Below are 22,284 nucleotides of genomic sequence, written 5' to 3'. Positions count from 1 at the left end.
CTATGTAGAAGAGAATTCTTAGAAGGGGCTTGGTCTGTCCAAGAGAGGACAAAAGTCTTTTGCTGAGATTTAAACTAATATCCTGCAGAGCAAAGGTAAGCAAAGGTAGTTGGCGATTATATTTTTATTGACAATCACATACATGTTTGTGGCTTTCCAAATCAGCAACTCATTCCTCCCTCATGCTTGTTTCTAGGCACTTTTACCTTCTATAGCTTCTCATGGCATTGAGCATTTTATTAGGACATAGGGATGGCCTGGCCCGTCCTTTCTATATTTCTAACGATGCTGTACACTGACAAGGCCTTGCCAAGCCCCACAGACTGAGAGCAGAGTATGTATCCTTACCTAATAACACTTAGAGTTTTCTCCAAAATATCAAGTTTATGTCCCTATCCATAATTCTGGAGTTCACAAAGTTCCGAAAACTTAAAGATTTTGATAACTTACTCAGGGAAAATCCTGATCTTACCTGAACTTGGTGGAATATACTCACCTTAATATAATGTGAAGCTAGTTATGGTTTTTATTTATTTATCCCCCTTCGCATGAATGTATATACATTTTTCTTTCTCTTTTTCTTCTTTTGGCTGGGGAGAGAGCGTGAGTGAGAAGGAGGGGCAGAGGGAGAGAGAGAGAAAGAGAGAGAGAGAGAGAGAGAGAGAGAGAGAGAGAGACTCTTAGGCAGGCTCCACGCTCAGCGAGGAGCCCTACATGAGGCTTGATCCCACGACCCTGAGATCATGACATGAGTCGAAATCAACAGTTGGACGAGCAACTGACTGAGCCACCCAGGAGCCCCTACATTTTCTATAGAAATATTAACAGACTTGGTTATTGAGTGATGCCGGAGACGCTGCAGGTGTTTATATAACATACTCTATACGCACCATGTTACCTTTTCAAATCAGAAGAACACCACAATTTCAAAACATAGCTGGCCCCAAGAGTTTTAAATAAGGGATTGTGGACCTGACCCAGTAAAAGCAGGTAATAAATACATGACAGACAAATAAACAATAAAAGGGAGTGGAGTGGAAGGAGACACAGAATAAATAAAGTGGAAATCTAAAAAGCATTAATATGGGAGATAACCCTGCCTTTATTTAGCTTTGCGTTCCTGTTGGCCAAGTCCCATTACCCAGTAGACACTCACCTCTTTCTTCTCCAAAATGAGGAAATTACAGTTGGATTACTTCTGCAGTCCCTTCCAGTTTGTAGCCTTGTAATTCCGTGGTCCTAATTCCTTTTTTCAAAGCAGTTCTTCCCATCTGGCCACAGCCAAGAAGATGTGGCAACTTTTTGTCAAGGCATTTTCAGTCACATGCTACTGTATTGTCCCTCCATATTCCACATGGTTAATGTAAACTCAAACATACTCACTGCTGTGACTAACCATTTTTCCAATTTTCTTAACAACAACAACAACAACACTGAGCAGTTTCAATTGGCTCTAAGTGAGTGTTTACATTCGACTGTTGCATAATTATTAAATGATTCATTTTACTTCCCTCTGCATACATGATGATTTCTATTTATCCAGCAAAGACGTAAAGACGGAACATTAGGTCATTTGTACAAGAGTATTTGAGCCAGGACTCAGAATTTCTCATTCTTGACGGGTGTGCTGAGATCACTTCCCTAGTTCTATTTTGAAGATAAAGTTCCTTTGTTACCTTGGATCATGGTTTGAATTAGGTTAACTTCTCTCTTTTTTTTTCTGATTTATATGACGAGGTGATTGCTTAAAGATGGCAATTCCTCTACAGTACCGATCTTGACAAATGGTACCACTCTGTCATCTAAGGCAGAACCTTGGGATTCATCCAGGACCCTTCCCTCTCCCTTACCACCCACATGTTCAATTAATCACCAAGACCTGCTGATTTTTTTGAAAAAAGTTATGTTTCTGGCCTACAGAAAATCCAAGAGCATAATATAAATGACACCCACGTACCAACCTTCAGGTTTGTGAAACTGTAGCATTTTGTCACAAATACATACACCGCAGGGTTTGTTTGTTTGTTTGTTTTTGGTTTATTTTTTGAATAAATAGAACATCACAGCCCCAAGTCAGAACCCCCAGCGTCGTTCTCTCCGATTTCATTCTTCTGTCTTCTTTCCAGGGGAAACTTCAGTCCTGATTTTGGTATTTTCAAATCCCCTGATATTGGTGCTGTTATATATTGTGCTGCATGTTTTAATATTAATATTTTATACTGTTGGTATCCACCTGCAGCCTGTTTTTCCCATTCAACGTTGTTGAGCTGTATCCAACAACTAGACGTTTAAGTCTCCAGTCATCCCCCCTTACCTGCAGGAGATACGTTCCAGAACCAGCCACAGACAGTTCTGAACCCTATGTGTACTAAGTTCTATCCTATACATACACACCTCTGATGAAGTTTAATTTATAAGTTAGGTACAGTGAGAGATTAATAATAATAATATTAATTAATAATAATAACGGAGTAGAACACTGATATGCTAGAATAAAAGCATATGTGAATATGGTCCCTCTCTTTCTCAAAATATCTTATTGTCCTGTATCATCCTCCTTCCCGTGATGCTGGGGGATGGCATGGTGGAATGAAGCAAGGTGAGTGATGTGGGTGTTGTGACACAGCGTTAGGCCAGGCTACCGCTGACCTTCTGACACCGTCAGAAGGAGGACCATCTGCATCCCGAGCACGGGTGACCACAGCTAATACATCTCGGAATGCAAAGCTGCAGATGGGTTCCAGTAGGGAACCACTGTGGTTCATTCCTTTGAACAGCTGTGGAATGTCCTGTTATACGAATATTGACATCACTTGCTCCTACCCTTGTTAGTGGACATTTAGATGGTTTCCGATTTTTTTTTTACCATTACTGACACTGCTGCAAGAAATATCTGTGTACCTTTATCCTCGTACAAACAGACACGTGAGCGTGTCTCCAGGGCTCGGAGGGATATAGCACCAGTGTTCGCACACTAGAGTCGAACAGCACAGTGATCTCTCTTACACGCTTTTTTGGTTGCAGGGTTACAAGCTTTCTCTTATTGAAACCAGTCAAACAAATCTTTTGATGCTATGGAAAATCTTTTTTGCCTGTTTCTGTAAGGACACTTAGGCATGTTACCACGCCAGGATGCAGAGTCAGCGTAGACAGACTGGTAGTAGCCTGCGTGTATTTGAGGTAACCTTCCCTCCCAGCTTCTAAACAAAGGGCAGTTGTTACTCTGTTGTTTTGTGTTGTCAAAAAACACTTTTCTCTTCCCGAGATTCCTGTTATTGATGACTAGGTTCCTAGTTTCAACTTAATTTTTTTAATTTTTCATTTTGAAAAGGTTTTAGGCTTACCGAAAAGTTACAAAAGTAACGCAGAGTGTTCCCATAAGCCTTCACCTAACTTCCCGGAAAGTTAACATCGTGTGTAACCAGAGTACAGTTATGCGAACTAACATTGGTGCAGCGCTGTTACCTAAAGGACTTAATTTGGATGTTCCAGTTTCCCCTTCATGTCTCTTTCTGCTCCAGGAGACCATCCAGACCCCCATGTCATGTTGCATTTAGTTGTCATGTTGCCTCAACCACCTCTAATTTGTGACAGTGTGTTGGTCTTCCCTCGTTTGTCATGACCTTGACATTCTTAAGGAATACTTGACAATTATCCTGTAATCTGGGTTTGTCTGTGTTTTGCCTATGATTAGACTGGAGCTTTGGATTTTTGGAAAGAATACCACAGAGCAAAGTATCTATCTGATCTTATGACAGGGGTACATGATGTCCACACGGTATCACTGGTAATGTTAACCTTCATCACTTTGGGTAATGTCCTCTCTGGCAGATTTCTCCACTGCAAAGTTATTTTTCCCTTTTCCTACTCTATTCTTTGGAAGTGAGTTTCTAGGTCTGGCCTAACTTTGATCAAGTTCCACCCCCGGACTGAGGTTATCAATGTGTATTATCCGGAATTCTTTTGTAACAAACATTTGTCATTTCTCTCTTGTTCGCTTGTTTATTTAGTTAGTTAGTTAGTTATACATACTATTTATTTATTTGTTTGTTTATACTGGTATGGATTTATACGTTTATTTTATACTTTGGGTTAATATGCCAATATTGCACTGCTTAGTTTATGATTCAGATTGTTCTGGCTTTGGTCATTGGGAACCCTTTCAGGTTGGCTCCTGTGTCCCTTTGACGTGCCCCATCCTTTCCTTCTTTTGAACACTTCCTTACTTTCTCCCACTAAGTTTAGCCTCCATCAGTGGATGTTGCCTGTGACATTTATTTCCTTAGTATTATGGTGGTAATTTTCTATTTCATTTGCTCAGTTTAATCAAGGTAAATGAAAGATACTCAGGATTTATTCTCTTTTCTTTCACAAAGGCTTTGATTCTTCTTCCTAATTTCAAAAATTGAATTTTTTTCCGTCCAAAATACAAGACTATAAAAGACACCTGGGCTTGAATTTCAATTCTGCTGCTTCAGGCTATTTGACATTAGGGTTCTTTGAACCTCAATTTCCTTTGTATCTCAGAGGTGTAAATACCTACCTTACAAAATTATCAAAAGGTCTTAATGAGTTAATGTGTTTAGAGTTCTTAATATCAAGGCGGGTGGGTATTGTCATTCTTGCTTCTACCCACACTGTTACTGTCTCCACACGGCTTCCAGAGCCTGCTTTCTAGACTGCAAACCTGGTAATGACATGACCTTGCTCACGGTCACCCACTGCTGCTTGTCATTGTCAGCATTGTTTCCCAAGCCTGGCTTTTGACCAAAAATCAGTTGAGGAACCTTAAAAGCTACATATTAATAAGCCAGTCTTACTGACTGGAATTTTGGTGGGATGGGTTCAACCCTGTCTGTACTCTAGAGAGTGAGACCAGGCGTCCACCACAGTAGCTATGAGTCTGGGACTCTGTCCGAAGGCTGATAGTGGTTCTCGCTCGGTGACTGCTAACAGGAGTAAAGAGAGGGTCCCTGATCCTCACCTTGAAACAGCAGGTTGTGCCAAAGCATGAGCTGAGGACTCAGACTAATAGTTTCTAGATATTCCACTTATATTCTTGCTTAGTTATCTGCCTTTTGTAGAGGGAGTATGTTCCTGGAGACCTTTTGCATTTAAAAAGTGGACAAAGACTACTTTTCTGGTAGGAACAAATAGAATATTGTTGTATGCACTTTCTTTAATACCACCTTTGACTCCTTTTCACCTTTAACTGTCATACTTTCCAAAATGCTCTCTCTCTCTGATTCAAAACACACATATATATTACAAAATGGTTACCACAATAAGGTTAGTTAACACCTCTACCACCTTACATAATTACCCTTGTGTGTGTGTGTGTGTGCGTGGTGATAACATTGAAGATGTACATTCTCAACAGCTTTCAAGTATACAAGTAATTATAGTCACCGTATTCGTACATTAGATCCTGGAACTTACTCATCTCTTCTCATAACTGGAAATCTGTACCCTCGGACCAACATCTCACCGTTTCCCTCACCCGCCAGCCCCCAGCAACCATCATTCTACTGTTTCTATGATTTTGGTTTTTTTTAGATTCCACATACAAGTGAGAATGTACAGTTGTCTGTCTTTCTCTGTCTGACTTACTTTGCTTAGCATAATGTCCTCAAGGTCCATCCATGTTGGATGGTTGCAAATGGCAGGATTTCCTTCTTTCTCATGGCTGAATAATATTCTATTGTATATGTATATATGTATACATACCATGTGTTCTTTATCCTTTCATCCATCGATGGACACTTCCATATCTCGGCTATTGTAAAGAATACTGCAGTGAGCGTGAGGGTACAGCTGTCTCTTTGAGACGGTGATTTTATTTCCTCCCCCACATCCTCACCCACACTTGTTATTTTTCATCTTTTCGATGCTAGCCATTCTAACAGGTGTGAGGTGATATCTCACTGTGGTTTTGATTTGCATGCCCCTGATGATTAGTGATCATTGAGCTTCTTTTAACGTGCCTGTCAGCCATCTGTTTGTCCTCTTTGGAAAAATGTCTATTCAGATCCTTAGCTGGAAAGGACCTTAAAGTTTTTGTCCCTTTTCAGAGGAGAAAACTAAAGCATGGAAAGGCCAACTCCCCCAGAATCACACAGTTGCTTAATGCCAGAATCCAGGCCACGGAATCATGTCTTCTTTCTGAAAGCCTCGGTGTCTTTTCTTCCATATCACCTGTCTCTCTCCATGGAGGTGAGGCACCAGAGTACTGACAGATCTGGGCAGCATACTCCTGAGAACTCATGCATGTCACTAGCAACTACACAAAGCTTTCAACACAAAGGTGGTTCTAAATTCTAGAGGAGATTTTTCATTTTTCTGTATTGTCTGTGTTAAACCCCTGTGGACGATGACCATACAGCCTTGTCAGTCTTTGAAAAACAAGTACCAAGCAGTTCTGTTAAGTATTAGGTGTTGATAGACACCTCCAGTAATCTCATCCAGATAACAGACACGTAAGACATTGGACCATAAGACTTTGGGCAGTTAATATTAACCACACTTTCTCATCTATTGCCTTTTACCTTTTATTTCCAACCTTTTCCAGACCAGAACGTAGAAGACTAGGAGGAGTCCTACTGTAGGCAATGCTGGGATTTCCTTAGTTTGAATTCCATCCCATGTGTTTGTTTCTTTCTTCCTATGTGGGTATGTTTATTTAAGATGCTTATTTCCAATAAATTATTGACCTAGAACTTTAGAGAAACTGTCTAAACATTATCATAAAGCAATAAGATCATCGTAAAACAATATAGGGCACATCAGCAGTGTCCCCGCCCAGATGCCTCACAGCACTGTCCGTGGAGCCTTGGGAACCTCTGGGGATCTGTGAACACTCAGGGAGCCATATTTTGGGTTGTGTCTCCCAATGGCGGCCCGGGAATGTGGATGCCCCATTTATATTCATCTTGACAACTTGGAGTCCTTAACCTTTCCCCAAGTGAGCCCAGGGGCCACCCCAAGGCAAATCACATGGGCTGACACTACTACACGCCCCCCCCCCCCCCCCCCCAGTCCACAACCCTGGAACTGCTCAGGAACTGACAGCGCATCTAACTGTGTCTGCTGCCTCCTTGGACCCTTGGACCCTTGGACCCTTGGACCCTTGGACCTTTGGACCCTTGGACAGGAGGAAAGTCTCTTTAATGTGTGTCATCACTGCCTGCACAGACCACCAGCTCCTCAGTCCCTTTCCCCTTTCTTTTCTCTCTCCTTCCTTCCCACCCCACCTTCTGTCTTTCCTGCCTGCCCACCTTCCCTCCCTCCTCCATCTCCTTTCTCTCTTTATTTCCCTCCCCTCCCCTCCCCTCCCCTCCCCTCCCCTCCCCTCCCCTCCTCTCCTTCTTTGTTCTGTTTAGAATAACAGTAATAACCCACAGCTCAAAGAAATAAGAATAACATTATGTTTTCAAACTAACAAACATTAAGAAAAATCTCCCCTGGTTTTCTCATTTTTTTTTAATTGTAAAAATCACTGATTTTGTTAGAAAAATGAAGTCTGAACCGTGTCTAAGTCAGCTGAAGCAGGAATGGTAATTGGGCCGATGTGTTTCCTCTTTTGCTGCGCAGTTTAGAAATGATCTCGTGACTCTACACGCAGTAGTACAGGAGAAGAGAGGGCACAGGCCGAGGGCAGGGGTGGGGGAGGTGTTTTAGAACTGACCGAGATCTGGGGCGCCTGGGTGGCGCAGTCGGTTAAGCGTCCGACTTCAGCCAGGTCACGATCTCGCGGTCCGTGAGTTCGAGCCCCGCGTCGGGCTCTGGGCTGATGGCTCAGAGCCTGGAGCCTGTTTCCGATTCTGTGTCTCCCTCTCTCTCTGCCCCTCACCCGTTCATGCTCTGTCTCTCTCTGTCCCAAAAATAAATAAACGTTGAAAAAAAAAAGAACTGACCGAGATCCGAGATCCGGGTGGCTGGTGGCTGGCTACCATAGGTCCCTGTAAAGCTTTGCCCTGGGCCTTGCAGCGGAATCTGAGCAGTGTTGTAATGCTAATAAGAGCTAGCATTTGTTAAGCTCTTGCTATGGGCTACGCACATTTAATAAGCCTTTCCATTTAATTTTCTGCCGAGTGAAAGACCCACCCTGGGGAACCCCGGCAATCTGGATGGAGGCCTAGCCCACCTGCGCCTTGCAGCCCTTCCCTGACCTCCTGGCCAGCCTCCGAGTCCCTCCTCTGCCCAATCCTCCTTGTCATGAAGCCCACGTGGTTATATCTGCTTCTCCATCGCGGACTCTGGTCCTCCTGCTCTCTATCTCATGGCTGCTGTCTTGGGGCAGAGCTACCTCGGACCCATGTGATAGTAGCGACCCCCTGTTGTTCAACTCTGGAACTTTTTCTCTAGTTCCACAGCTCTGCTGAGCGCCACCTCCTCCTGCATATGGGTTTGAACACCAACAACTTGAAGAATACAACAATAAACACTTTTTTATAGATGCATAGGAAAAAGGTGGCTGAGACATTGACAAGTAATTTGTTTCTAAATGCTTGCGTGACAGAGGCACTGCTGAAAAGTTCACAAATATGCCCACCTAATTTTATCATTTCTTGTTTATATACCGAATTAGGAGGTTCGTGTTCCTAAATCGTAAGCGAAAAGGGCAGTAGGAGAGTTTAAGTGGGGCAGAGACGTGGGATAGCAGCAAATTAAAAGATTGTTCTTCTCCTTGGTTCCACCCTTTGGTTAGCCCAACTGCAAAGTTAGTGTTGACTTCTGTCATCTTCTAAAATTCTACCTATCTGTGGGTGCTTGTATTTCTGGAACACTCACCCAAAATAATAATGTTGCCTTCTCTTCCCCGGTGTTTATTCTGGGTTGTTTGGAGACTCAAAGGAGTTAGTCTCTGGTCTTTATAGTAAAGGGTGAGCATAGATGTTTTTTAAAGGGGGTGCTGTACCTTTAAATTCTGAAAGTGAACTTGGCTCAGGAAGGCCAGCAGTCAAGGTCCAGCCCCTAGAAGAGAGAATAGCTACAGATTCTCCATCCTCAGTCTTTGCAAGGGGACGGCTGTGCCAGCCGAGCGGGCAGGCTCCTGGCAGCATGGCAGCGAAGCTCGGGGCCCTCCTGCTGGTCCTCGCGCTCAGCCTGGTGCGGCCAGCCTCGGCTGGCCGGAAGCTCCTGGTGTTTCTGCTGGATGGTTTTCGCTCAGACTACATCAGTGATGAGGCCCTGGAGTCCTTGCCCGGTTTCAAAGAGATTGTGAGCAGGGGAGTGAAAGTGGATTACTTGACCCCAGACTTTCCCAGTCTCTCTTACCCCAATTACTACACCCTAATGACTGGTGAGTACTGTGTCCTCTTCTGGCTGGTGGAGCTTGGGGGGTGGGGGGGGCGGGGAGCTGGAGTCCAACCGGGAACGGTTAGCTCCTGGCATTAATGTCTTATTTAAATGTTCAGGTTTCCCTGGTCTTTTGGGACACCAAAATTCTTGGCTGAGACTTTTTTTTGTTTCCACAGTAGTGTGGTTCTCCAAAAGTTATCCCAAGGACCTGTTTTGGATTCTCCATGTGGAGAACAGAGAACCACATGAATAGAGGATTTTAAAAGTAGTTGTTTGCTTTACAAACAAAAATTCTGGTTAACTCCGTACTTTCTAAGTTCAGGCTAAAAAGTCAACAGGTCCTTGTGTGTTTGTACCAAATTCCTTCTGTCCCTTTGCTCTGCAGTCATCTGTCATCCTGGAGGTATTTTAGCTTGTTTGTCATTGTGCTAGACTATGAAAACTATACGTGGGGTTCCAGGATTACTGAGAGAGAATTTTTAGGTTGTACATTGAAGTATTACTTAGCAATGCCGCTGGCCCCTCTTTTGTCTTCTTGGACCAGGTAAAATGAAGTGGGGAAGAAAAAAAATGTTACTTAGTTGAGATTCCCACCTTTAACTTTTAGTATGTGTTAAAACAAAACAAAAGAAAACAACCCTAGTCAACCCATAGTGCGCTTGGGTTTGGGAAAGCTGATTTTTGCCTAATTGGTCTTCATCTGGGACAGCCAGAATGCCCAGTGTGATTCCACAAACTTGATCCTCTATGAGTGCAGTGGAACATACTTTCTGTTCACACAGTTGGATTCCCAGCCTCCAGTTTGTTTTTTTCGCTAATCTTTGTAAGGGCCAGCGAGAGGCTCTCAGAAAGAATTTAGCAAACTGTCCAGGGAGGCTGTTAAGAATGCACTGTGATTGCTGCTTATGCAGGATTTAGTTATATGCTCTGAGCACAGGGAGAACTCTATAAATCATGTTCATGGGAAGGGGATGAGGACTCTTGTATCTCACTATGGATCTCCATGCAGCGGCAAACCCAAAGGAGTCTGGAAGACAAACTGATATCTCTGACTTCATGCGCAGGTCCTGGATGCATGTGTATATAAAAATGCCATAAAATTAAGGTGGGAAGATACTTTGGAGAGTTAGAAATGAAAGCATGGGGAGAAAAAAAAAATCCAGATGACACACAAGCAAGGAATTTATTTGCTTATTTTTAATCCCCCCCCGCCCCGCCCCCGCCACAAACAACCAGCAAGTGTAAGATAAAAAGGATGAACAAAAGTCCTCTCGTCCTTGCTTGGCATGTGTCTCCCCTCGCAGGGAGTAGGTCTGCAGGCTGCTGGGTCACACATAGATGTTATTGTGCGCCACAGCCCGACCTCAGTTCTGTGCAGGGAGGCTCCCGCATGCAGGCCACCCCCACTCCCGTTGTCCTTCAGAGACTTGCTGGGAGGCCCAATTCATAAACTGCCACGTGCAGTTTTCTCAATCTGAGTGGAAAATGAACAAAATCCATTTGAGAAAGCCAGCCTCCAGTGAGCAAAAGGGGACCGTTACAGCCTCCCCAGAGAAACCAAGCCAAGGACATGGCCTTTTGTTTGTCAGACCCACAGTCCTGATATTGGCACGGGGGATAATGGTTGCGAGGCCTCAGTCACGCAGAGGCGAACCTTCTTTTCAAGCTCGGGGTGTTTCCACTTGTCCAGTCATGACAGAAGAGACCTTCCCATGGTGGGATGGGCAGTGCCCATTGGCGTTTGGCAAAATTCTCACCTTCAGTCTCCCCCGAGGAAGCCACAAGGGCTCCATACACATTACGCTTACAAAGTTTTAGATGTTGAATGCATTACTTCATTTGAAAGCCTACTCGATGCTTACACTGGCTTTCCCACTTTTATAGAAGTGATATTGTACACAGAACGTGTCTAGCAAGGCTCATGTTCACGTGCACATGTCTCTGGGTTTGATTTGTCTTGTACCTACCGGGTGAACGTGATGGCTTAGAGAAGGCACCTCTGGGAGGTGCCAGGCCATGAGGCTGGTATCATCTCCACCGCCCTGGAAGCGACTCGTGGCTACATTTAGATTACTCCTCCCAATATCATGCTTATTGTCCCACCTGATGTTGAAAAATTCCTCTGTTTTCATTTAAGGAAGGATATATCCATTGGGAGTTGTACTTAACCATACGGTTTGAGCATTTTATGAATCAACAAAAGAAGTATGCTGGATCCTTTTGGTACTAAAAGATACGCTGTTATAAGGTTCATCAGCATTCATAAGAGAGACTATGATCTCACTTCATTACATAAATTACTGCCCATAAGACATAAAGCCCTTGGTGTTCTTATTTTTGCATAATGAGGAATATTAGGGTATTGGCCTTGGAGCTGGAAAAAGTTGGTTGGAGTCCTCTTGGGGCAACTTCAGGCAACCCACTGCACTGCCCTGAGCCTGTTTCCTCAGCTTCCAGGTCCGAGTCAGGTCAGGATCTCAGGGACTGCCAGATGCAGACATGCATAGGGAATTAGCCAAAGTTAAGACTGGCACCTCTTGGGAGGTCTAACTGTAAGAAATTAAGCAAATGACTAAAACTCTGTAGAGAGGAGAATTTTTTGTGAAGCCACACGGATGGTGATGGGGCATGAACAGTCACGGATTTGTAAGCAGTCTGGGAAATCATCTAGCCCAGTCACTGACACGAAGCTGCCGTGGCTGATTTTTTTCTCCTTCAAAATATATCCGCATCAGGACAAATGTGAACAACATTCGATAGTATCAGGAAGACCCATCAAGCCATTGATTGCAGGAGATACACAGAATCTTAAAGCAGGGCCTTTCATCCAGGGAGCCTGCAGTCAGGTTGAGGAGAGACACATCAGGTACCTACTAATATTCTAAAATGCATGCAAAGAGCTTAACTGTTTCCCTCCAAAATGTCTGTGTTGAAGTCCAATCCCTGGTAGCTCAGAATGTAAAGTATGTAAAGATACGGTCTTTGAAGAGGCGATTAAGTCGAAATGAGGCTGTTAGAGTGGGGCCCTATCCCATCTGACTGATGCCCTCTGAAAAGAGGAAGAGACACCAGGAATAAATGTACACAGAGAAAAGGCCATGTGAGGACACAATGAGAAGGCTGCCATCCACAAGCCAAGGAGAGAGGCCTCACCAGAAACCAAACCTGCTGACACCTTGATCTTGGATTTCCAGCCTCTAGAACTGTTGTTTGGCTACCCAGTCTGTGATATTTTGTTATGCAGCCCTAGCAAACGAATACACAAAGGACCAGTGGGTGCTTTTCCTACCATGCGACAGAAGACCAGAAGGGAGGAGAATTTTCTTTCAGTTGGAGTAGGATGTGAAGCATTTTGAAAGAGGTGGGCTCTGAGCTGGAATAAACAGCCACAAGCACGGCACACATATCATTATATCTTACTTTATGCGTAAGCTCTCTTTCCAAAGAGCTGTGTCTGAATCAACTTAATCTTGGTTAAGACGCAACCACAGTGTAACTATTCTGCTTTCTGTTTTAATCTCTCTTACTGTGGATCTTTTCGGAAAGCTCTTCTCTGTGAGGTAAATCCACATTGAAGTGAAGTTTAACATAAAATCCATGGAAGAAAAGCAGTGATTTGGTCAATCCAGACCATGGGTAAGAGAAAATGCTGGGTAGTCTTAAGGCAGCATAACTTAGCATCATTTTGTCAAGGCCAATGGCAACATTTGTTTGTAATTCTTGAACACTCCTGATTAAGCACTTGGGGAAAGTAGTCCAGAAATGCTCTGAGTAGCAGGGAAACTGGTCTAGAATTTAATCTTCACTGAACATAATCTACCAAGAGACAAACATATGCTGAAATTAATTTGCTCTGCAATCTGTTATTATCAGTTCAGCATTTAAAAACTAGTAAATAAAGTACAGGGAGGTTGGGCACTTCACTCCAGACACCAAAGATTGTCAGTAGCGGGACTGAGATTAGAGAACAGGCGTCAGGGACCAGATTCTCACACAGCAATTAGCAGGGCCCTGACCCCAGTCCTGGAGTTCCCAGGAAGTTGTGCATAGGCCCTGGGACCCAGGGACTGAAGTCTCCTCAAGAGCAGTCCAGGAGGCAATAAGAGCCTGAATAAATGTGCTTTATTGATCTTCTACCGGGATCAAAGCCAAACCAAGGATGTTAACCATTAGCATTGATATTTGTGCCAACATATTTCCTATTGCACTCCTAGAAATTACACAGAAGCAAATTCTCCCCAGATATCAAGGATCCAACATTCTGGAGGAGGAGATGGCAGGTTAAAGCATGCTTTTCCCTGCCTTTGCGAAAATAGCTGATTTAAATTAAAACCGGCCGTCATTTGGACCAACGGAAATCAACGAAGAAAGTACTTGAGAAATCATGTTTTGAGAAAAGCCCACCTCCTCAGTCTTCTGGAGGATTCAGGTTTTACTTGTTGGGCTGCCTGCAGACCCGTGCACACCCACAGCATAAGCAGCGTGGACACGGCCTCCAGGGCTCCCTCTCCTCCCCTTCTCTGAAGATCGGCATCTGCTCAGGGACAGTCACCCCAGCATGCTAGCTTCCCCAGACTGAGATGCTCCTGGAATGCATGATGTCTGATATGCCCTCGACTTCTCCTCTCATTCTCTCCTGCTCAAAACCCAATCCCACTATTGTTTTCACCAAGGGCCTCCTCGTGGTCAAGGGTCAATCCTCAGGCTTTGATTTCTGGCCCAGGAATAGTGCTTAGCGGGACTATGCTCCTCCTCTGGACGGCTTTCTTGGGTTCCTCTTGTTTTACCCACGGCTCCTTGCCCCCTCTGTTGTCCCCTTGGTCCCCTCTGTTGTTCCTCCACCTCTTCCCCACCTCCCTTTCTGCCTCAGCCCGAGTAGGCTGTACTTTCAGAAAGTTGGATGGCAAAGCCTGTCCTCCCCTACCTCCATCCCTGGAGTCTGCACCCTCTGCTGCCCAGAGCTCCCCAACAGCCCCTGCTCCCTCCAACCTCTCTGCCCTACCTTCTGCCTGTCTCCACAGACGACCAGAGTAGTCCTTCTACAGCGTGTATCCGATCGTGTCTCTCCTCCATTCAGACTCTCCAGGAGACTCTGCTTCCACACTAAGTAAAATGTGAAGTTCTCTGAGAACCCATGTGGCCACCCCGACCCTTTCCGGCCTCGTTCCTGACTCTCTTCTTCACCTGTTCTGGGTACATGGCCACCTCAGGACACTTCAACTTGCCATTTCTTCTGGCTGGAATGCTTTTAACCAGGAAGACCCAAGGTTTGCTCCACTGGTTTTTTTCAGATTTCTTTCCTGAAGTCACTGGAGTGGATCTGCCTTTCTTGCCCTCTAACTGAAGAGCCCACATGATGCTGTCATTCTCTCCTTAATTTTCCATCTCTGCACCATGCTTTATTTATCCTGTCTTCTTCAAATAAAATTTATTATTGTGAAGCAGCATTATAATAATGATTAAGGGGCACTTGGGTGGCTCAGTTGGTTAAGCGTCAGACCTCGGCTCAGGTCACGATCTCACGGTTCATCAGTTCGAGCTCCACCTGGTGTCTGTGCTGACAGCTCAGAACCTGGAGCCTGCTTTAGATTCTGTGTCTTCCTCTCTCTCTGCCCCTCCCCCTCCCATGCTCTTTTTCTCTCTCAAAAATAAACATTTAAAAATTACTTTAAAAATGATTAAAACATTCAGAGTTTCAGGGAACTTGTTGATTATTCTTTTGGTTCCAGATACTCCTAAACCAATAAGGAGGAGAAAATACTGAAATTATGCTTTGCTTTAGGAAAGTAATTAACAGCCATTTAGGTGAACTGATTACTATTTGTTTCTAATAGTCTTAAGTATCTCAAAATATGTCTATCCATTCTGTTTTGAATTTTGACTGTAAGGTTGGGGCAGCAAGAGGGTTGAAAGGAGAGTCAGCCATGAGGAGGGAGCTGTGCCGAAGTAGGGAATCCAAGGCCTGGGGTGTTGAGAGGAGATTTAACCAGAGCAGTAGCCATCAGCAAAGCCCAAGAGAGAACCTAATTCTCGCCAAGATTGCTGAAGCCAAGAAAGCAGAGGCAACAGTGAAGCCTGAACAAGGCAAACGGTTCAGAACCACTAGAACATCTGTAAGAGGACAGGGAAGGCCAAATGTCATGTGGTCCTGGCTGTCAGACCCTGTGACGGGTCTGGCAGGGCCATCCTTATGTTCTGAGCCCCCCATCCCAGATTGCTTAAGGAGCTAGGCTGTGAATACAGGCATCATGAGTCTCCTTAGATATCTGAAAATAGGAGATAGCACTGTGGGCTGAATTCCACAAATGTGTGTGTTGAAATCCTTACCCCCAATGCCTCGTTTGGAGATGAGTGTCTTTAAAAAAGTAATTAAGTTAAAATGCAGTCATTCGGGTGGGCTCTAACCAGTATGACTGATGTCCTTGCAAGAAGAGATCAGGACACAGGCAGGCACAGAGGGAAGGCTATGTGAAGACACAGGGAGAAGATGGCCATCTAAAAGACAAGGAGAGGGGCGCCTGCATGGCTCAGTCGGTTAAGCGTCCGACTCCTGATCTCAGCTCGGATCATGATCTCACGGTTTGTGGGTTCGAGCCCTGCATTGGGCTCTGCACTAATGACGCGGAGCCTGCTTGGGATTCTGTCTGTTCCTCTCTCTGCCCCGCCCTAGCTTGTGCACTCCCTCTTCTCCCCCCGCGCCTGCCCCCCCCCCCCTCAAAATAAATGAATAAACTTAAAAAAAAAAAAAGCAGAAGAGAGAAGCCTTTAGGAGAGACCAACTCTGACAATGCCTTGATTTCAGATTTCTGGCCTCCAGAATTGTGAAAAATAAATTTCCGTTGTCTAAGCTACCTAGCCTGTGGTGCTGTGTGATGACAGCTCTTGGAAATAAATACAGACGGGATGGTGACACCAGGCTGCTGACAGAAGAATGAAGTTATCCTTAGACAGACTTTTTCTATCCCCCACATGCAGAGAGTTTCCAGTGGGTTCTGCCCCCAAATCGAGGTGGCCATGGTGTGCTGCTGTCCAAGGGCTGCTGTATGGGTTACAACAAACAGGGTGGCTTAAAGCAACAGTTTATTCTTTCACAACCCCGGAGGCTGGTAATCTGAAATGAAGGTGTTGGCGAGCCTGCGCTCTCCCTAAGGGCTCTAGGGGACAATCTCTTCCGTGCTTTTCTCTGAGCTTCTGGTGTTTCTAGCAATCCTTGGTGCTCCCTGGCTTGCAGATGCATTGATGTGTCACTCCAGTCTCTGCTTCCGTCGTCACATGCTGCTCTCCCTGTGTGCCTCTACGTGTGCCTCTTCTCTTCTTCCAAGGACACCGGTTATATTGGATGGGGGCCCACCCTCAGGACCTCATCTTAACTTGAGTACATCTGTTTCCAGATAAGGTCACACTCACAGGTACCAAGGAATAGGATGTTTTGGGGGAACACAGTTCAACCCGTAAATGCATCATGTAGTGGAAAGAGCTGTCAGTTTGCTGCAGAAGACCTAGTTTCCTCTAGTCTGTCCCCTTTTAACTTTCAGAATTGGAACAGGTTCTTCTGTGTTTTAATATTATCTACCGGTAGAATGGCGAAAGTAACACTAAGCCGGTAGGCTTGTTGGAGGACAGAAGGAGACACCTAGTGTAAAGCCACCATTACAAAAACTGTACCTATTACACACTTTAGAACTAAGATTAAGCTAAATTATGTTGTAGTAACAAGCTGTATCAGAGGCTTACAACTAAGGTTTATCTCTCACTCATGAACATGGAGTTTAAAGATTAACTCTGCCCCACTTTCCTCTTCATTTTGAGACTCAGACAGAAAAAGCAACTTCTAGATGAGATGTGCTGTTCGTGTGGCTAAGGGAAAATGGCAGAATGACGTGGTGGTGCTTAAGACCTCTGCTCAAGGTGGCACATGTCACATCCCTCATCCCGTTGGCCAAAGCAAATTATATTGCCAGTAGGTCAAGGGTGCATAATCCTCTGACAGTGGGGGCGGGAATTATCTCAAACACTGATGAAGTGTATTCCACACACTGAATGGATACTAGTTGCATTTTATAAGAAGCTTGTGGGTCTTACTGAAAAGGAAGGGCATAGAAATAAGTGTCTGCAACTCAGGGGAGGGAAGTATTATTGGCAGTTACAATGGACTTGAACATTTCCAGGGAGAAGGTGGATCTAGAACTAAACATTGAGAGATGAGTGGAAAGATTTTTAGTAGGAGGTGAATCTTGAGCCAGATCTGAAGGAAGAAAAGAAGAAATCTATGAAGACTGTGAGACGTGAGGGCCGTAGGCACAAGCAAATCAGAGAGGCACAACCAGGCAGGTGAAGAGGGGCTGAACCCATTCACCACTTGGTTGTGGGTGGAAGGACTAGACAGAGATGATTTGTTAAAAAAAAAAAAACAAAAACACATGCAGTTGATGGAAAATAATTGGAAGAACCAGTAAGCTCCTCCTTTCTTCCTTTTCCACTTCAAATGTTCAAGCATCTCTTCCTTGTGATGGGCTGTTAAGTGAGGAGTTGAATTTGAAGAGCATCCTGGTGGCAAGGCTTGCTGGCTGGGCGATGAGAAGGCATGGAGGAACTAAAAGGAAGGGAGCCTGAATCAGCTCCACAGGCAGGAGGTATTCGGAGTCTGGGGCTCCTGTGTGCAGACACTGGGGAAAGTTTGGAGGGCTGTCTATTTGGGGAAGTAAATTTTCACCAGAATAGATTTCACATTGGCATAGGATATTCACTTGGAGTTGGCCCTTCAGGGGATCAGAGAAAGTGTCTTAAAGGAGAGTTCCAGAAACATGAAGAATAACCATGGGGGTAAAAGGGAGAAATTGCTCCTGTGGATCCCAGTGGACCCACAGTAAATGGACTTCTTATCTCTCTGCCTTCCCCAAGCCTGGGGAGGATATCTCTGACAGATGCACAGTTAAATCTGTCTTCCCAGCTGCATGAGCTTTGTCTACATCTCATCACTTACTTCCCGGGGACACTTAACCACATCTTCCCACGTTTCAACTTAAAGCTATGGTATGAGGGTGCTTGGGTGGCTCAGTCAGTTGAGGTCTGACTCGTGATTTCAGCTCAGGTCGTGATCTCACTGTTTGTGGGATTGAGCCCCATGTTGGGCTCTGTGCTGACAGTGCAGAGCCTGCTTGCAATTCTCTCTCTCCCTCTCTCTGTGTCCCCCTCCCTCTCAAAAGAAATAAATTAACTTGAAAACAACCTAGTCTGTATAAGGTGTCCTGATTACGCTGCCTGAAGACGCAGGCTGGCTAGGTAAAGTAGAGGGCAACAGAAGCACGCAGAGGACTATTTGGCTCATGCTCACAGAAAAAAGTGTGTTCCAGGAATTCATAAAAATAATCTCTCCTGGCACGTCATTATTTAAGCTCCCATCAGCAGAGCTCTCTGCACCAAAGTGCCACTTTTCAAAAAGTATGTTTCTCTTGGCTTCCATGGTGATGAGAGGGAGTTCTTGTTATATGGCATTCAGCTGCTGGAACGTCACCCCCTGAAAGAAGGGAATGGTTAGGGTAGTGGGTAAAGCTTAAAAATGTGGTGAAAGCTTTTGATTATAATAACAGCAAACCCTTTTCCAGAAGGTTCACCCACACTGAGCCACTGCGGTCTTCAAACCATGGCTGGCCTCCCCCTCCCCTCCCCCGACCCCAGTGTTGATTGATAGGACCATATGCCTCCTGCCAAGGCTTCTGGGAGTTTGGCTGAACCATGCTGCTCTCAATACCTGCTTCATCATGAATGATATGCCAAAAATGGGTTAGAGGACATTTAAAATTATTTCGGAGGGAGCCTGAGTCAGCATGTTAACATTTATTTCAAAGACACTTTAAACATACTCAAGTTTCAGAGTCCCCTTCCATGAATAGGGCCGTTGTGTCCACCATTTCCCAGGCGAGGACCTGGGGCAAGTCTGGGGCTCCTCTGGATCCCGTGTGTAGCATTTGGCTCTTGTTGGATATTGTGCTTGATCATAACCGACTCCTACCTTCAGCCATTTCCACAGCAGGAAAAAAGGGTCTGGCAGACAGGTCACGGAACCACGTGGCCCAGGACTCATTTGGACAAAGGGCTGCTCGGGCTGAGATCACAAACAGACTTTTGGTCGGGGATACTGCAGATATTTTAGTCTTGATGAAGTCACTCCCCCGGGGGGCCTGGCTTTAAGGGCGAGAGCCTCTGTGGCTGCCAGCTGTACAGCAGGGAGATGAGTGGCGTCACCGTGAGACTGCATGTAAGTGTCTGCAGCAAGGTGTCCCAACCTGGGTGCTGTGGGCCATGAATGGGTTGTGGCTATGCCAGGAGACCAGGTTCCCTGCCCAGTCACTGGGTACGAGCAGCCTTGTGTATTCCTCCCACGTTGCCCAGCGAAAATGCCTGATGTGAAGCAGGTTGGATGGAGAGCACTGGGAGACCAGACATAGCTCAGAAGGGAGTCAGGGTGGCACATTTCTTCTCCTGAGTGTGCCATGGCCCGCCAGGATGCTGGATAAGTCGTATCACCTTCCTAGTCCTGAGTTCCCGCAGCTTTAAGACGACAGACCTGGGGAGAGAGGAGCCCTGGGGTCAGCTGGGCACTTAATGAGCACTGAGTATGTGCTGGGAATGTTCTAAGTGCTGTGTTCTAGGTGCTGGCAATAGTCATGAGGCTCAGAGGAGATTCTCAGGGGCCATGGTAGAGTGGAGGGAAAGGGTGACCTGACGGGGGTCTCGATGGCATTCCGCATTCTTCCCCTGTTATGGTCACAGTGAGTCCACTTTGACCTCTTTTCACATTTGAGGAAAGTAGTCTGCAGTTCATTCACCCCTTGAGCTGCTGATGGCCCCTGACAAGGACCCTGGCCTGATGGAGGTGGGAGGCAGCAGATGGAGGTCCCCACATCTATGGGTGTAGTGGGTAAGCCACCCATGGAGTTTGCCTGAGGGGTCCCTCGGCCTTGGCTCTTCTTCCATATTCCGCACACAAGTCTAATATGTTAGCCCACTGGCTCTGCAGCATGTCTAGTCTTCCCTGAAAAATTATGTGTCTGTATAAGGATTGGCTTTCTCAGGTGGGCTTGGGAAAACATTCTGCCTTAATGGTTGAGGGCAGAAACTTAAACAAACCATGGGTGTTTGGGAGAAAACCTCAAATATTGGGCTTCTAGTCATTCAGTAGCAGACCATAGGCCCAGCCTAGAACATGCTTCCCATGCCCTCCAGCCCCTGCCCCTGTAGGGGGTAAAGGTAATGGGAACCTACTCAAGGGCTAGCATGTCTGGTCCACCCTCATTGGCCATGAAAATTCCATTTCTAGACTTTGGTATGTTCTCATTTGTAATGGGGGTGGGCCCTCTCTAGGGTATACCCGTGGCCTGCAAAACAACCCACCAAGAGTCCACCAAAGAGGGAAGATGTGAGGCTAGGCCACGAGGGCACTTCAGAGAGGTCACCAGGGTCTACACTCCTGAAAAAGGCCCCTAAGTCACTCACCCTGAGATGTTACCAGAGGCCAGGCCATGTACTGTGTGTGAATGGTCAGTTATTTTATTTTTACAGTTTATTTATTTATTTGGGGGGGGGGGAGAGAGAGAGAGATAGAGAGAGAGAGAGAGAGAGAGAGAGAGAGAGAGAGAGAATGAGAGAATTCTAAGCAGGCTCTGTAGTGAGGCTCTGATGCGGGGCTCAAACTCACAAAGTGTAAGGTCACCACCTGAGCCAAAGTTGGACGCTTAACCAACTGAGCCACCTATGTGCCCCCAAGGGGTCAGTTTTTTTTTTTAAAAACTCTTCACACATATCCTCCCAGTCTCTGGTCACAGGCACTCTAAGGTGTAAAGGCAACCTCTCTCCCACCCTCTATCCAGCCAGGCTCCACCAGGAGGCAGGACACAACAAGAAGCCTCTGATGGGAGACAGCACCATTCACTGTCATTAGGGCCCAGCCAAGGACTTTTGCCAGTTAGGGGAAAAACAGGTCTTTAAAGACACATAAGAAAGTAGAACCATGGTTCCCTGTTAGAGATAGATGAGAGAGAGACAAAGATGGGAGAGAGATGTCTTGTTGCCTTTTTGAACAATATGATTTCTCTATTAAAAATATTAAATTAAAAATATATCCATATCCAGTGGAGCTTTCTCATCTCTGGTTGAGTAATCAGACATTTTAATTTAACACTAAGCTCCCTGTTTGACTCCAGGCTGCTATAGTAAAGAACCATAGATTGGGTAGCTTACAAGCAATAGAAATTTATTTCATGCCGTTCTGGGGGCTGGAAGTCTATGATCAGCATGGCAGCCTGGTCTGATTCTGGAGAAGGTACTCTTTGGGTTGCAAATGACCATTTTCTCATTGTACCCTCACATGGCAGAAAGAAAGAAGGTGAGAGAGTTAGCTGGAGTCTCTTTAATAAGGGCTCTAATCCCATTCATGAGGGCTCCGTCCTCATGACCTAAATCACCCCCCAAAGTCCCAGCCTCCTAATGACATCACATTGGAAATCAGACTGCAGTGTAGGAATTTCTCAGGGAGACTAGCATTTGGCCCATTGCACTGCCCTTGTGATTTAGAGAAATGTATTCGCATTAAGAGAGTTTTTAAAAAGATGTCTTGCAGCCTAGTGGGCATAAAGCAGTGTTTTGTGGTTTGGTCTGGTTTTCCCAGTCTGTATTGCAGGCTTACAACCACCAGCCGGGGCTCAGGAGACCCATAGTCAAGGCCACTGTCGTCATCCTTCTTTGAACACTGTTGCTGCATGGGAACTGCCATCTCTGAGAACCAGGACTGAGGGCAGTCTGTCAGACCCCACCTGTGTCTGAAGTCTTTCCATTCCCCAGGTGGGTCCCTCGAGCTGCCCGTGTAGACAAAGCCAGTCCACACAGCAGTCCACCCTGCTGTTGGTCTGCACTTGCTTGAGGGCGGTGGAGTGTGGGCAGTCCCTGCCTCTGGGCGCAGTGCTTGCTCAGAAGAGACACCCGATT

General features: G+C 45.5%; 1 protein-coding gene across 2 annotated transcripts in view; it reads left to right on the top strand.

The window, feature by feature from the left end:
• The window catches only part of ENPP6 (ectonucleotide pyrophosphatase/phosphodiesterase 6), a 146,506-nt gene that overhangs the window by 28,881 nt on the left and 95,341 nt on the right, over positions 1-22,284 (top strand). The window contains exon 1 of one of the 2 annotated variants that reach the window (XM_047857335.1): positions 9,002-9,301. The exons of the other annotated variant lie outside the window; for it this stretch is intronic. Within the exon in view, the coding sequence (XP_047713291.1) occupies positions 9,061-9,301 (241 nt within the window). The 5' untranslated portion in view covers positions 9,002-9,060. Of the gene's footprint in view, positions 1-9,001; positions 9,302-22,284 lie in introns of those variants that run through there. 2 annotated transcript variants of the gene reach the window in all.

The sequence above is a fragment of the Prionailurus viverrinus genome, chromosome B1 (genome assembly GCF_022837055.1).
Source record: "Prionailurus viverrinus isolate Anna chromosome B1, UM_Priviv_1.0, whole genome shotgun sequence".
In the NCBI taxonomy this organism is placed as follows: domain Eukaryota; kingdom Metazoa; phylum Chordata; class Mammalia; order Carnivora; family Felidae; genus Prionailurus; species Prionailurus viverrinus.
This window is presented reverse-complemented; position numbering and strand designations above follow the sequence as displayed.